We start from the raw sequence: 14882 nt of genomic DNA, 5'->3' as shown, positions 1-14882 counted from the left end.
TATAAAATGTATTTGTTTGATTATTGTGTAGGATTAAGTGCTAGTTCTACAATAATTGTCGGCCAGTTACCTTGATCATGTGCAACAGACAAAATGTCGCCTGTTAACATTATGCAACGTATAGGAAACGCAAACTCAAGGGCCATAATTTAATCAAACTAACTAGCCTCGCTTCTGATGCACAGTGACAGGCTATTAACATGTATTACTTAAAATATAAGATTTCTAAAGCATTTGATAATTTAATTCTATACGACTTTCTAATGTAGTTGATTATGTAAATCTATGAAACTTCAAAGAGAGAGAGAAAAAAAGGTAAACTTCGAATTTGCGGGCTTCCTGACGAAGGTTTCTTTTAATTATCGTTTCGATATCGGATGTGACGTCATACTTACAAACAAATGATCGTAAAAATTCGTCACAATTCGGCACTTTTCGTACAATTATTCAAAATCAAGTACATGTCGTCTGTGAAACAGAATATTCTTGAGAACTTAAAAGTTTTCTACAGGAATATCAGTTACGAAAAGTGCCGAAATTGCCGAAGTTAAACGAACTATTGACGAATTTAGTTCCTCATTGTGAGAAATTACTGTGTGACTACGTAAGTTTCTAGACATACAATAAAGATGAAGAAACAGAAAAAAGAGCAAAAGAGCACAACTTCCCTGTATCAATAAAATCGTTGATAGGGGTAGATTCGTCTGAAAGGAAGACCGTAGGATTTAGAAAATATAGCGAATTTGATTTAAATTCAACGAAAAAAAAAAAAAAGTTAGGAATTCAAAATTCATACAAAATAATAAAAGAAAACAGAAAGGTATCTGTGTGCATTGGTAAACTATTGCAATTACATTCTTTATTCCCTTCAACACATTCTTCATAAAAATTGAGATATTAAACGAAGATTTAGATTTTAACTTTTTTGAGTTATTTCAAATTGTCATTTTTTTGAACATTGAATTCCATACAAGTTAGCGATATAATATATAGTAATATAACAACTACTTTATACATCTATTAAAATGTAAGACAAAAATATATCATGCTTAAATTGCATGCAGGCGTCAAGGATTTCTAAGCTGAGTTTTACAAAATAGTTCATACTCAAATGCAATGCACATCCCGGTCAAATATTTCAATTACACATCTGCATAGTTAAATTCTGTACTGCATAGTTAAATATTGTACTGCATAGTTAAGGTATGTACAAAATGCATGACTTTTTGATATTCCTCCTCAAAAATCTATCTATCTTTGATTTCGTCAAATGATTAACTGTATCTATGATTTGACAAGCAACGTCCAAATTTATAGCTATTCGAGTCTTTTAACGGACAATTTTGCTTGCCAAATGTGCCTTTTCATCACCCATTTTTACAGCACACATTTTTAACCAGTCAGATGTATACTGAATTTGAATTTAAATTTTTTTTCAGAATAAATAAAATAAAAAAGTTTAAACTGCAAACGGTTGGATTAAGATTAAAACATACCAGAAATAAATTTGTACTGTAACATGAACCGTGCTGTGGAAGCACCGTGGGTATCGAACGTGAGTATCATTCGTGGATCTTTACTTGTTAGCTCAGGAGGCCATAGATGCCCACAAAACTTTTCGTCTATGACACTGGGTTTTCTGTGGCCTTCCTTCGTGACGCCGAGAAAGCCCTCTTTGCAGCTAAAAGATCAAGAACGTCCGTTAGAAAATAAGAATAATGATGTGTAGTATATCCATCATAAAAAGTTTATCAATCGTGGTAGAAGATAATTATAAGCATTGATAAAAACTTTTGTGTGCAAGTTAAAACATGAACTCTTTATCATTGTTATAACTAAACAGAGCAATTATTTCGTAGTTCACGAAAAAAAAAAAAAAAAAAAAAAAAAAACGCATCAGTGTAGTTTATTTTACACAGGCACCATTTCAACATATTTGACCAATATATTTATTGGACATGAAAACATCTATCATTAATTTTAAATGTCCGTCAAATTTACAATCGATATTTACTTCTGTATTGAACCGGATATGGCAAAATCCTTGAATAATACGTTGACTTTTTCCAAGTTACCCTGGTTCATTTCTCCATCTAGATAGAATTTGCACGTCGTGTTTTTAGGAAAATCCCCCTTCAGGTATCCAGGCGATTCAACTGTACCAATTGACCCTCCTGTACTGATGATGCGGACATCACATTCTGTAATGATATGTGTACATTTTATTTAAAAAATGACTTTATTATTATTATTAATTATTGTGAGAATTATTAGAATAATTAACAATACTCCGCACTTAACGTCGTTTACTATACCAAACACCAAAAAACCCGACCCGATAAATAAGCACAGTCTTAAATGAGCCGCGTCATGACAAAACCAACATAATGGGTTTGCGACCAGCATGGATCCAGACCAGCCTGCGCATCCGCGCAGTCTGATCAGGATCCATGCTGTTCGCTTAACAACTCTATTACAAGTAGAGAAACTGATAGCAAACAACATGGATCCTGATCAGACTGCGCGGATGCGCATGCTGGTCTGGATCCATGCTGGTCGCAAACCCATTATGTTGGTTTTGTCATGACGCGGCTTAAATATGCTATTTTTAGGTGTCATGTTTTACTAGTGGAGGAAGCCTCAGGTGTTTCGTGCATTATTTCAGGCACGTACTCATTAAGACAATTTTGTCTCGAATCATACCTTCTACCAATACATTCGCCATATTTTAATCATTTAATTTGAAAGTCACATGTTCAAGATGAAATCTTACGCATAAATTACTTACCAGTTCCTGTAACATGCGTAGCTTCCTTCGTTTGACGTAAATCTGAAAGTTAAGAAGTGGAGTTGAAGTTTTAATGACATTTAGAAAAAATAAACAAACCCACAATATTGTTTATAAGAGCTTATCTTAAACACTGACGCATCATCTTCTGGTATAGAAAAAATAAGTGCAAAAGCACAGATATACAATGTCTTATATTTTATGTATAGTATTGTCACTTTATATTAACTACTATTAACTATAAAGGATTGAAAAACGTAAGAATCGGCAAATATCGACTAATTTCGGGTTCTCTCGTAATAACACGAAGCGAGTCATGTCTTTCTTTGTCAGTTTTCGGTAAACATAATTGAGCCGCGTCACGACAAATCCAACATAGTAGGTTTGCGACCAGCATTGATCCAGACCAGCCTGCGCATTTGCGCAGTCTGATCGGGATCCATGCTGTTCGCTATCAGTTTCTCTACTTGTTATAGGGTCTGTTTAAGCGAACAGCATGGATCACGATCAGACTGCGCGGATGCGCAGGCTGGTCTGGATCCATGCTGGTCGCAAACCCATTATGTTGGTTTTGTCGTGGCATGGCTCATATATTTCACAAGAAATACTATCATCAATTTGACGACATTATAAAAAAAGGAGACACGCATGAATGTTCGTAAGTGTCTACAATTCTACTGTAACAAAAAGCGGATTATTTGCCAACTTTTCATTAAAAACTGAGATATGCTTCAATGTTCTTCGACCCTTTTCATGATTTCATACTTAACTTTTAAAGCTGTCTCTGATGTATTATGTGTTATCATGATGATGTTGCAAACGAAAAATATTATTGACAATAAATTTGACTGAAAGTGGTTGATCTGATTTGCTGCGTGTTTTTATCACAATTTAATTAAATTTTGTAATAATATCATCAGTAAAAATAAACTGTTACAGCAACTTGCAATTTAAAAGTTTTTCTTTCGACAGTGATTAAGTAATAACGACAATTGAATGTTTGTTATTTTCCTTATAAACAAAGGAATGTTGTTTTCCTTATAAAAAAAGGACAAATTCAGAACATTTGGCATGTTTTAATGACTGTGGCTTGTTTGGGAATAAAATGTTCCTGTTCTTGTTAAAATGGTCGCTTAAAATTACATTAGCAATCAATTACCAACGGAGAAAAATTAGTTCAGTGGTCAATAACAGAGCCAAAATAACACACGAAACAGAAGATCCCATATGTTACTATTTACTATTTATAGAACAGAGAGGTCGTTTAAAATCCGCGATAATGACCTACTCTGAAAGATTTTCCTAAATTAACAAATCTTGTATATGTCCATCACAGGGAATAGTAACATGCGGCAAATATTCGTTTACTTGGCACCGTGTCCTTATTTGTATTGCAAATGCTCTGTCGTGACTTATTGGAATGACTCCGTCCAATAGTCTGACAGCAAATTAGATCTAGTTCCAATGTCAGAATTTCTTACAACAAATGATGAGTAAATGTCCGTTTTCTAATTAATACAGCCAAAGCAGTAATTTCCAATTCAGTGACCGGTTCATTTGATTATCTCAAATGCGTTTAATTATTCATCAATCAATAATGGCAAACACGATTTGTTCGGCCTTTTTTCGACTCATTTGGAACGTATTTATATTAGAAAACGGAAAGTATTTGCAGCTAAATTTGCCCCCTGAAGGTATAATATTTGACCTATATAAAACAACCATTAACTTCCTAACGTAGTACTTCTGTGCTGATATTATTTGAATTTTCTTGTCATCATACTGATTTATTTTGGTAACTTATATATAAATATCTATTCATTTTGTCAATATGAATAGTCAATGTTGATTACCAAAGCCATATCAATTATAAGCTAGATAATTTTCACACTAATTCAGACATTTTTATACTGCCACTGACCCATTATATTTATGAAACATATATATAACTAATAATTTACTTCAGAGCCAAGCTACTTTGAATAATATTTAAATTTTCTTTCTCTTAGTGACATTTTAATACAAGCAGAATTAAACATACTGACAAAATAAAATACAATTTATAGGAGAAGATATTAATTAAACGGCAGCGGTGTAGAAATTTGTAGGAGTGTATATCATATTTTAATGGAAAATGATCTCCTACAATGTTTCATAAAGGTAATAGCATCGTACATAATTTGTTTCCGACTACTTAAGATAAATCTGGAACTAACTTGCTTATTTAACGTTGTATAAGTAAGTTGCTTTCCTTCATAAAACATACAATAAAAATGGTTATATTCTTCCTAACATTCTAGTTATCAACAGGAAGATTAAAATACACAAGAAATAACTCAATCCTGGCCTTAACCCGAACTCGCGTCATAGCGCATACAAGCGAAGGTAAAAACTCCCTAGCCACCTGAGCCAAAGAATCAATTCTAAAACGCAGGGTCAGATGTTGAACTTATGAGTTATGAAAATAGATATGATATCAAGCGTAACAATATAGATAGGGAAATATATATAAATTTAAATGAGCTTACAAGTTTCTTCATATTCCATTTTTTATTGATAAAAAAGAACCTAAAAAGCAACTTTTGTCGACCTTTGACATTTATGATTTATACTAGTTCAAAACTCACGTGACTTACCAAAACGTATGAAATTGGTGCTGAATTCAAATGATATGTTAAACCCACTTCTGTCAAACTTATAATCAGCTATATCATCCAGTGAATTTTCATCAAAACTAACACGTCCACTTCTAGTCACAAATTCAACAAATAAAAATTCCCTTGACGAAAACACTGTAACATTTTCATATCTTCCACAAAACACGCCAATGTCTTCAGCATATGTCTTTTCTCTCCCGTCCTTTATTCTCACATAATCAAAAGGACAGCTGAAAAATGACGATCAAAATTAATTTATGGAGCGGTGCCTAATGTTAACGGATGTCTGACTCTCAACAGAGATCATGGTTCAAAGCCTATCGGTCAACGACATGTTTTCATTCAATAACACATATGGTTGGTTCAGAACAGACTCGAAAGTTGCAATTAATATAAGTTGCAAGAACTTGTTTCGCAATCGAGCTTAAATAAATATGTCTGTATGTATACAAAACTAAAAGAAACGAAAAATTTGATAGTGATTATAAAGTATTATCAACCTTTCAAAAAAAACAACCTTTTTTAATTAAATGCAACTTTAACAAATGCATTTTGCTAATTCAAATTATACAAAATTAAAGTTTGAAATAAAGTAAACCGTTAAGTTATCAAATTGATATAAATGTAATTGGATAAGGTGTTTGGTAATAAGTCTAAATGAAAACCATTTCATTATAAAGTATATAATTTATTGCAAACTGATTTTAAATCATCATCATTATCATCATCATCATCATCGCCCTAATCGTCACCATAAAAGTCATTATCGGAAACAACAACGAGCACCATAACAACAATAACAACAACACCATCATCATCATCGCTACAAATATTTAAAACAAACTTACTAATCATCTCCGTGGAATAAAGAGAAGTCGTTGAATGTCAGTTTTATTCTTTCTCCAGGTATTCCTTGGAATTCATATGTACAATGCAGATTATTGGGGTATGTTCCAGGATAAGTCGGGGAGACGATGTAGCCCTGCCGCCTTTCTTTACTGTTGATAAGGAAGTTACAACCTCCCGGTGTCACTTGTTGCCCTACATTATAAATTGCTGCAAATAATATTACAATTTGTAATTTTCTGTTCCTGTATATAATAACTAATATACTTATTCATTTATAATTATTTTCATGATAAATGCTTTTAAAGTAAACGTTGAAAGAAATGTCGCAAATAATTAGATATACGAGGGTCAATCTAATCGAATACGCATCAAATCCGATAAATCTTATACATTGTATAATCCTTTCGATATACATGTAGTTTTGACATTAAACTACTTTGAAAGGTTTTACACACACGAAGCAATGAAAACAACTACTGCTTGCATTTAAATTACTTAACGATGTATTTATTTCGTTTATATAATGATTTAAAAAATCCAAACAAATATACAATGGGAAAACCTCTCACCAGCGTCAATGAATTCATAGTGACCCTGAAATCCTTCGTAAGTTTTCGAGTCATCAGAGAAGAATATGAGAACGATGACGTTATTAGTTGAAATGACTTGCTGAGGAAGATCTTCTTGCATGTCGTCCCCACAAAACCTCCCCAATAACTCGGCGTCCAGCAAGGCGTCGTTTGGGCTGGTCAGTTGAATATAAAGGTCTATATAGTCGTGTCGACAACTGTAAATATCAAACAAGTATCCCTTTATTTCCATGATATTTTTGATAGAAACATCAATCACTAAAACAAGCTCAACGTTTGTTCTCTAAACAGTATGATTCTTGGCAAGTAAATAAGGCTTTCAAGCATTTAGATCTCTCTTTTTCATTAATCTAGTTTAAGAAACATCTAAATTTATATTCAAATACGCAGTACACCGAGGTCTTTGTATGTTATTTAATTTAATTTTACGTTATCATTCATTTTTATATATCGTAGATACCATTTGCATTATTTTATCATAATTATGATATCAACCTTTTCGTAAAAGAAATGTCATATTTTTTTATCGAAAAATAAATGTGAGTTTATCTAAATAGATTAGGATTAATATTCTAACTATCATTATCTTATTTTCCCTCCATAGCTGAAGAGTATTTACATAATATTAATTTAATATATAATTTCAGTGCATGTTATACACCTTGAAACTGTTGTTTTTATTTTGTCATTAAAATTGCGTGCATTTTAACCGAAACACAAATAAAATAGAGAAAATAGGAATCCTAAAGAAAGTCCAAAACAATGTTGCATGCTCTGTTTGATTGAGCCTGTTTATGAACCGTACTGTCAAGTCAAAACTACCGTCTACGCTCCCTATCACCTGCTTAAGCAGAATTCAACATTTAGATATAAAAATGGTGATTTTTTTAAATATAGAAACACACCCGAAGAGGTATTTATGACGACGGTCGTCATGGAACCTTCAATGTGACACTTTCGTGCCATTCCATGAAAGCGGTATATGTTCCCCAAGTAATAGAAAACGTGTAGAAAAAGCAATGGGACTTACTCAGGTGACATTCCTTGCAGGTTAAATTTGCTGAATCTGAGTTTGACTCTCTCGGTTGTGAGGCCAACAAACTTGTAGACACAGCGTTTGTTATTTGGGTAAGGGTTAGGCCAGCCCGGGGAGGCAAATCTATCTCTTTTGTTATCCCGACTGCTGAACGTGACGTCACAGTCTGAAACGAAAAGATATTTAGTCAATATTACGTGCGGTCTGGTTAAGTAAGAAATTTTACTATGATATATTTTGTACAGAAAAACTCACAAATGCAAGGCTCAACAAAAAGTTGTAAAGATATTTTGTTTTTATAAAAATATTAGCTTTTAAAACCTCTCATAAACTGGCTTTATTACCGTTATGTAAAAGAACTCTTTTTTGTTATAAAATATTTGCTGTTCAGAATATCTAAGAGTCGCTTATTAGTTAGAAACGTTTCGTTGATTTAACCAATTACTGCTTATAAATCAATTTATCTTGTCTATGAAAACGGTTTATGCTGCTTTTATAATGTTAATAAGGAATTAGTGTAATTATATAAAAATGATGATTACACCATATAGTTTAATTAATGAAACATAAAAATTATGAGTTTATCTAATCCGACATCCATTCCAAAGATATCAAAGTTATTTTAGTAAGACGCTTGTAATTACGTAATAGCGCTGATAAAACGAATAAAAGTTGAAACATAATCCTGCCTGGATTTATGTGTAATTTAGAACATTGTAAGAATTACAGCTTACATTTGATTTATTAAGATAAATATTTTAGTAATGCTGATGTAATGGTATTATACATCATCTCTAACCTGTAATAGTAATAAAGCATGTTGTGAAATATTCCGGGACTTATTAATATTCTAAAATATAGATATCTGTTATCGTCAATTAGAAATTTAAGGGTGTATCATATCAAAATTTATAAAAACCAATCATCTGCTTCCGCCAATTGTAACGGGGTTTCAAAATGGTAAAACAAATCATCTTCTACCGTCAATTGAAAATTGAAGGGAGTTTCATCAAAATGGTAAAACCAATCAAGCAATAGTAATAAATCTTGACGGATGAGGAGGTTGACCTAGATTAAAACATACTATTAGCATAGACAAAATACTTACAATCGATTGTATTAAAATGGTCAACAAAGTTGTTATTCAATTTGTCCATTATGGGTTAATAAAATTGTAGAAAAGCAATATTTTTGCTGTTTGGTTACACATTACAGTCTTAGTCTTCGACATGAGACATGTTCGAATCGCGATATTTTAGCCTAAAAAAAACTTGCCAATGCATTTAATATTTGTTTTGTAAATTTATGTAGCAATGCGTAAGAAAGGATACATTAAATGGCAGAGTATGTGTTTGTGAAAACATCCCAAAAAATTCAAATGTATTTGATATCAAGGTAATAAGTCATTTATACATACTGAACGAGTGATAAAACGATAGACTTATCTCAAACCTTTCGAGAACATGCAACTGTGTTCTGGTTGCATGGAGATACATTCTGTAGATTACCTTTAAGACATTTGCATGATGCCATTATATGTTATCGCGATAATAGAGAAAGTTTTAGGGTGTGTTAGTTGTTTTTTCAATTATTACAAAGAATTCGAACAGTTCAACATGAATCATAAGTCAATCATCCGCTGCTTACAGTATGCACTGTTAGATAAATTTAACGATAGCTATTGATAAGAGAAACTTCTCTTTGCAAGATCTTGCTTTCCGTACGAACAAAGCAATCAGAAAAAAGCAAGAAAATAAATAGTTAAGGCACCATGTACATGCAGATTATACCATATCATTATGTTATGATTTCGATGTTTTTGGAAAAGGTCCATCGAAACTTTCAATCCTAGAGATATTTTGCCATGTACCACCTGAAAGTAATGACACGTAACGCATGTCTGCTACCTCGATTGACTCCAAGATGGATATTCAAAATTGATAACTGTTTTACCAACGATGAAGTTAGATAAAATATCTGATAAAACGGAGTGTACAGAAGTCGAGCCACTTAATTTCGCAGTAATCTTCGGTAGTGGGTTATAATTTTGTTTTGCTAAATAATTAAAGGTTAAAGCTGAAAGTGACAAATTGCACATTTGTTGTTATATTTAACCGTTTTTGCTGCGATAATTATCGATTGAAGATAGAATATATTCTTGCAATTTTTTTTATCTAATGAATGGAGCATCCACGAGACTGTGATAAAGATGCAACCACAAAATACAGGTAAAAGCAGCCCAAACGGATAAACCCAAAGGAAACACTCTTGAACCGAATGTGATTAGTCTTTGTCACCAGTATAGAGCCAGGCCAGCCAGCACATCCGCGTAACCTTACATTATTCTATAATGTGTGTAGATCAATACTTGTATCCTAACATTTTAATTCCTTTTTTTTCAAATTGTCTGTTTGAAATTCAAAACAAGGCAACATGTACACTTATTCAGCAGGTTGTTTGAGAAGATTTGAAATTACACTCAAGCATCTTCAATATTGGAACCTTCTAGAAATTGCCTAGCTTAAAATTCATACTACATTTTAGATTGCTTAAGTTGTCAAAAACAAAAGATTAAGTAAATAATCTTAAGCTTCCACTAACACTCCTTGTATTATCTCCTAAAAAAAACATATTATGTAAATAAACGCTTTTAAACGTAAATGCCCATCTAGGTATGTTTTCTATAAAATACCCGTAGATAATTTTTACAGGTTACCCCAAGTGATTTTTACAGTTTTTCTAAAAAAAATACATGCAGAGCATTTAGAAGATTGTGTACTATGTTAAATGTTTGATAATTCTTCGTAAGAAGACTGGAATTTAAATCATTCAGAGAATTCTGATTTTTTTGTTATTTGTACGTACGTGCCTGTGTGCATTGACATATATCGAAATTCGTTATTAGTATTTTTCTTACATAGAAATATCACTTATTTACCTTGCTATAACTTGAACGTTTTTAAAAAGAAAACGAATATATAGATATACTAGAAAGTTTATTACAAAAACAAATTTGATTGAACAAATCAGGCACACTGCTCTCGACTTCTCCGTTTAAATATATCAAAAAAATAACTTTAAAAGCGATATGGAATCTGAATTATCAATGCCAAAGACGTCAAAGAAAAAAAGAGACCCAAGTCAACATATATTTCTTTCCTCTTTCTTTCAATATATAAAAAAAACTACTTATTTTTTAACTGATGCAGAAGATAGAAGTAATGACATAACGTCGGCTAGTTTTAGACTAATTTGACGTTGTCTTTATTAAATAATATACGTATCACTTTATTCAATCACACAAGCTTTGGAATGTTTCTTTATAATATACGTTTTATGTGACAGCCGAGCTATGTTCTGTCTCAAGACGATAATTTTGCTGATAATTGGTCTGTAACTTGGATTTATAGACAGAACAAAGAAAATCTTTGATTTATATAAAGGACAGAGAAAATGTAATTACAACAGGACTGATGTATAGTTATCGTCTCTGGAGGTAAAAATATATTTTAATATTCAACCGATCGAATGATGTAAAAAAAAAACAACTAAAATTTCTATCCAAGCAAATTCGTGTTGCAATAGTAGATGGTTAATTAAAATAAGCCGTCTGCAGGCTTCAAAGCAAACGTCTGTAAATGAATGAATTCTTATGTCAGAATCTAGATTTAAACCAACAAAGAAGAGTTCAAATGATGTGTTGTTTAAAATCTTCAAAATCTGTTCATTAACTTGGTCGTTAACCATTTCATTACATTCAAACTTGCCCTGATGGCGGGACCTTATTCTACCAATGCAACAAATGCAGATCAAGATCAACCAGCACATCTGTAACTCATGATTTTCAGTATTTGCATTTTAATTCAGTAGTTATTTCAATATTTCACTAAATAAATAAGAATGACAGATGAACAAGACCATGTAAGGCATATAACACAATAAGGGTTAAACAACACTAATTATGACAGGAAGTGTGTGCGGTGATCAGTTTGTTTAATAGAGATGATATTGTTATTAACTATCTTATAATAATCTTAATGTTTTGCCTATTTGCATTGATTAAATCTTTTCATGTGACCATTGCAGACTGGGGTAAACCGGCACATTCATTTTCACATGATCTGCACTATTCGCTATTCCTTCAGTGTACCTACCTTCAAAATTAACTCTTGAAATAGTTCACGGTTTTGTTAAGATTTAAAGGTGAGATATAAAGCGTGTTTTAAGTTTATTTTGACTAATAGAAAGATTGTTGATGTATCCCAGACCAAACATAGTAAATGTTCAATTTATTTTCAAGCTTTTAAATAAAAATTATTGATCTCTTTCTGAAGCAAACTTACATAAAATTCAGGAAAACGAAATGCTAAATTAGACATTATTAATGAGTTAACTATGCACTGAAGCTTGTTATTTTGATGTTGCATCTCAGCATGAGATGTTGAACGAAAAGTAAATTGATATACCAATATATACAACTGTAAAGACTTTATTCATGTAAACAAGTCTGAACAGAGTCAGAAGAAGAAAAAACCGCCGTCATAATTCTTGAGCAAAATAAGTGTTATAAAATATCCATTATATATGCCAATTGCAACTTTTTAAACCATTGTTATCATGAAGATAAGCATCATACTCAATTTTCGTATTTACTTCTAGAAAACATGTTGTTTTAACAAAACATAATGTAAAATACTGATTGGAATATTCTATAATAGTTAAAATGTGTTAGTACTGCGTTGATATTGCTTGGATTGTTAATGTTTAGGGTACATATATATTACATCGCTCAACAACCACAACAAAAACATCTCTGAAAACAATATAATTCAATTTGCCGAATTACATTATGAAAAAAACAAAGCGCAGCAGAAACAAACACACAAGAACCGCAATTAATCACAATTAAGAGTTAACGAAACGGGCGCAATTTTCTCGACCATTCAATTTAAATTCAATTAACAGCTCTACAAGAAATGAGGGATCTGCTAATTAAATCCAATTAACATTTTAGGAACACCTTGTTCGGTAAAAATAAATTGGGTTGGTGGATATTTACAATTTGATGAATATGTTTTTTGAGAACTCCTCAGCTTTTCAACATGTATTGTTGATTTATTTATGTATTAATATGCGTAGACAGAACATTTTAGTAAAACTTAAAGTTAAGAAAGCAAGGAAGGCGAAACAATAACTTCTTTTCTTACTTAAATAATTTCATGAACAACAAAAAGACGGTTTCATAATCCTAAAATCATTGTAACATAGTATGCAAGATCTCATGTCAGCAGATAAAATGTCAATTCAATCCGTCCGACGTCTCAAGAAAAGTACATGTATAGCTTTCTTCATAAACATGTACATGTATAAACTTACTTCCACCAATCCGCGTATAAAGCATCGGGCAAAAGTGATGTGCAGAGGGATTATAATTTTATGAAGATTTGCGGAGAACTGGTGAATCATATATTGTTAATATAAGTAGATAATATTTATGTATTGCCAAAAAGGGTAAAATTATTAATATGCAAAGACCAATATCGTATAAGTATATCATGCAGTTATTGTTGTCATATAATAAGTGACATGGTTTCATTTTTCTTTTCACTTTTGCATTATTGTTTTTGTCCCAAATACAGCGCAACAACCGGCTTACAAAACACAGATTTCAATCACAATTAACATAGAACAAAACGGGAATAATTTCTCAACCAATCTGTTGAAAATCTAATCAGCAAGCAATGCTTTGAATACGAGAATGGTACTTGCATTCCAAATTTCCATTTTCATTTTATTTTGCTTTTGCCTAAAAGGACATATTTCAATGTTAGCAATCAAACATTTCTTTCACGATGGGACGATGTTTTTATCAATCCTGTCAAAACGGCTTTTCAATATTAAGTTTCATTGTGGCATATTTGTTCACAAACTATTTTGTTGGAAGACACAAGTCAAAAGTTTTCTTTGGGTTACTTATAAACATTTTTTGTATCATTCTTATATAAGTAAAGATTTTAACAAACTAAAATTGCATTTGAAATTGTATTTAACGATATTTATGTAGCTTATACGATTCTACGCACATTTGTATGTTATTGGACAATACATGTATTGAGAAAGAAAGGATAATTTCACATCAAAAGTTGTAACATTACACAATTCTACGGCTATAAGAGAACTTACAGCAATTTAAATGCATTAGCAGAAACCATAGAAATACAATTGTAGACGGATTCTGTCTGAAGCTAAATCACAGATTTGGTCATCACTGCGACGAATATGGCTGCTGCAAATAAGATGTATTTCAACAATTTTCTAAGGTTATGCCTACAGCAAATGTGTTATTTTTCTGACCAAGAAATAAAACTTAAAGTGGATAGAAATTGGATCCTTAATATCAACAATCACTGCACAACTGAAATTGTTAATTCATTTATCATATTAATATCTTTGTTACAAATTACACATGAATCACTAGACGAGTATCATGTTCTACCAATCAGCAATGGTATTTCCGATGATCATATTATCTCTACAATTTTGATGAATTTTGTACACTGTAAAAATAGATGCTGGCTTAAAATAATCGTGCACTTTAGTCAATCATGGCATATCCACATACAAACACCACTGCATTAAGAATAATAGCTAAATATCTAAACAAAAGTAATGATAAAGGAGCTCCTTCACTGAAGCGTTATGAATGTGGGTAAAATAAATTACATCTATATTTTTGTTCAATAAATCTGTGTATCATTTTATCTAAATCTTGCTTGTACATTCCAAAATGATATTTCTTAGAGTTTCCGGCAAAAATATGTACTTATCAATGATAATCGGATTCTAATTCCCTTAGGAAAAGTTATATGTTTTAATTGCAGGTAAATATCAAGCATCTACACATTTTTCTTGACGGTATCAAACTGCACTTGAAATATGATTTTGGTCGACATAACTGTGAG

The 14882-nt window shown here is 31.7% G+C and overlaps 1 protein-coding gene across 13 annotated transcripts in view; it reads right to left on the bottom strand.

Annotated features, from left to right (window-relative positions):
- LOC132751147 (cubilin-like) overlaps nucleotides 1-14882 on the bottom strand; it is a 175484-nt gene that overhangs the window by 15093 nt on the left and 145509 nt on the right. For 11 of the 13 annotated variants that reach the window (XM_060741278.1, XM_060741276.1, XM_060741277.1 and 8 more), the window contains 8 exons: nucleotides 7915-8086; nucleotides 6864-7081; nucleotides 6294-6501; nucleotides 5425-5675; nucleotides 2789-2830; nucleotides 2015-2201; nucleotides 1497-1681; nucleotides 671-704 (listed from right to left, as the gene is read on the bottom strand). In XM_060741278.1, coding sequence (XP_060597261.1) covers nucleotides 671-704; nucleotides 1497-1681; nucleotides 2015-2201; nucleotides 2789-2830; nucleotides 5425-5675; nucleotides 6294-6501; nucleotides 6864-7081; nucleotides 7915-8086 — 1297 coding nt within the window. The remainder of the gene's footprint in view (nucleotides 1-670; nucleotides 705-1496; nucleotides 1682-2014; nucleotides 2202-2788; nucleotides 2831-5424; nucleotides 5676-6293; nucleotides 6502-6863; nucleotides 7082-7914; nucleotides 8087-14882) is intronic. The other 2 variants (XM_060741272.1, XM_060741275.1) reach the window with 2 other exon arrangements.

The sequence above is a fragment of the Ruditapes philippinarum genome, unplaced genomic scaffold (genome assembly GCF_026571515.1).
Source record: "Ruditapes philippinarum isolate M1 unplaced genomic scaffold, ASM2657151v2 ctg764_1_1_1_1, whole genome shotgun sequence".
NCBI classification, from domain to species: Eukaryota; Metazoa; Mollusca; class Bivalvia; order Venerida; family Veneridae; genus Ruditapes; species Ruditapes philippinarum.
The sequence above is the reverse complement of the archived record's forward strand: the minus strand, read 5'-3'. Positions and strand labels throughout refer to the sequence as shown.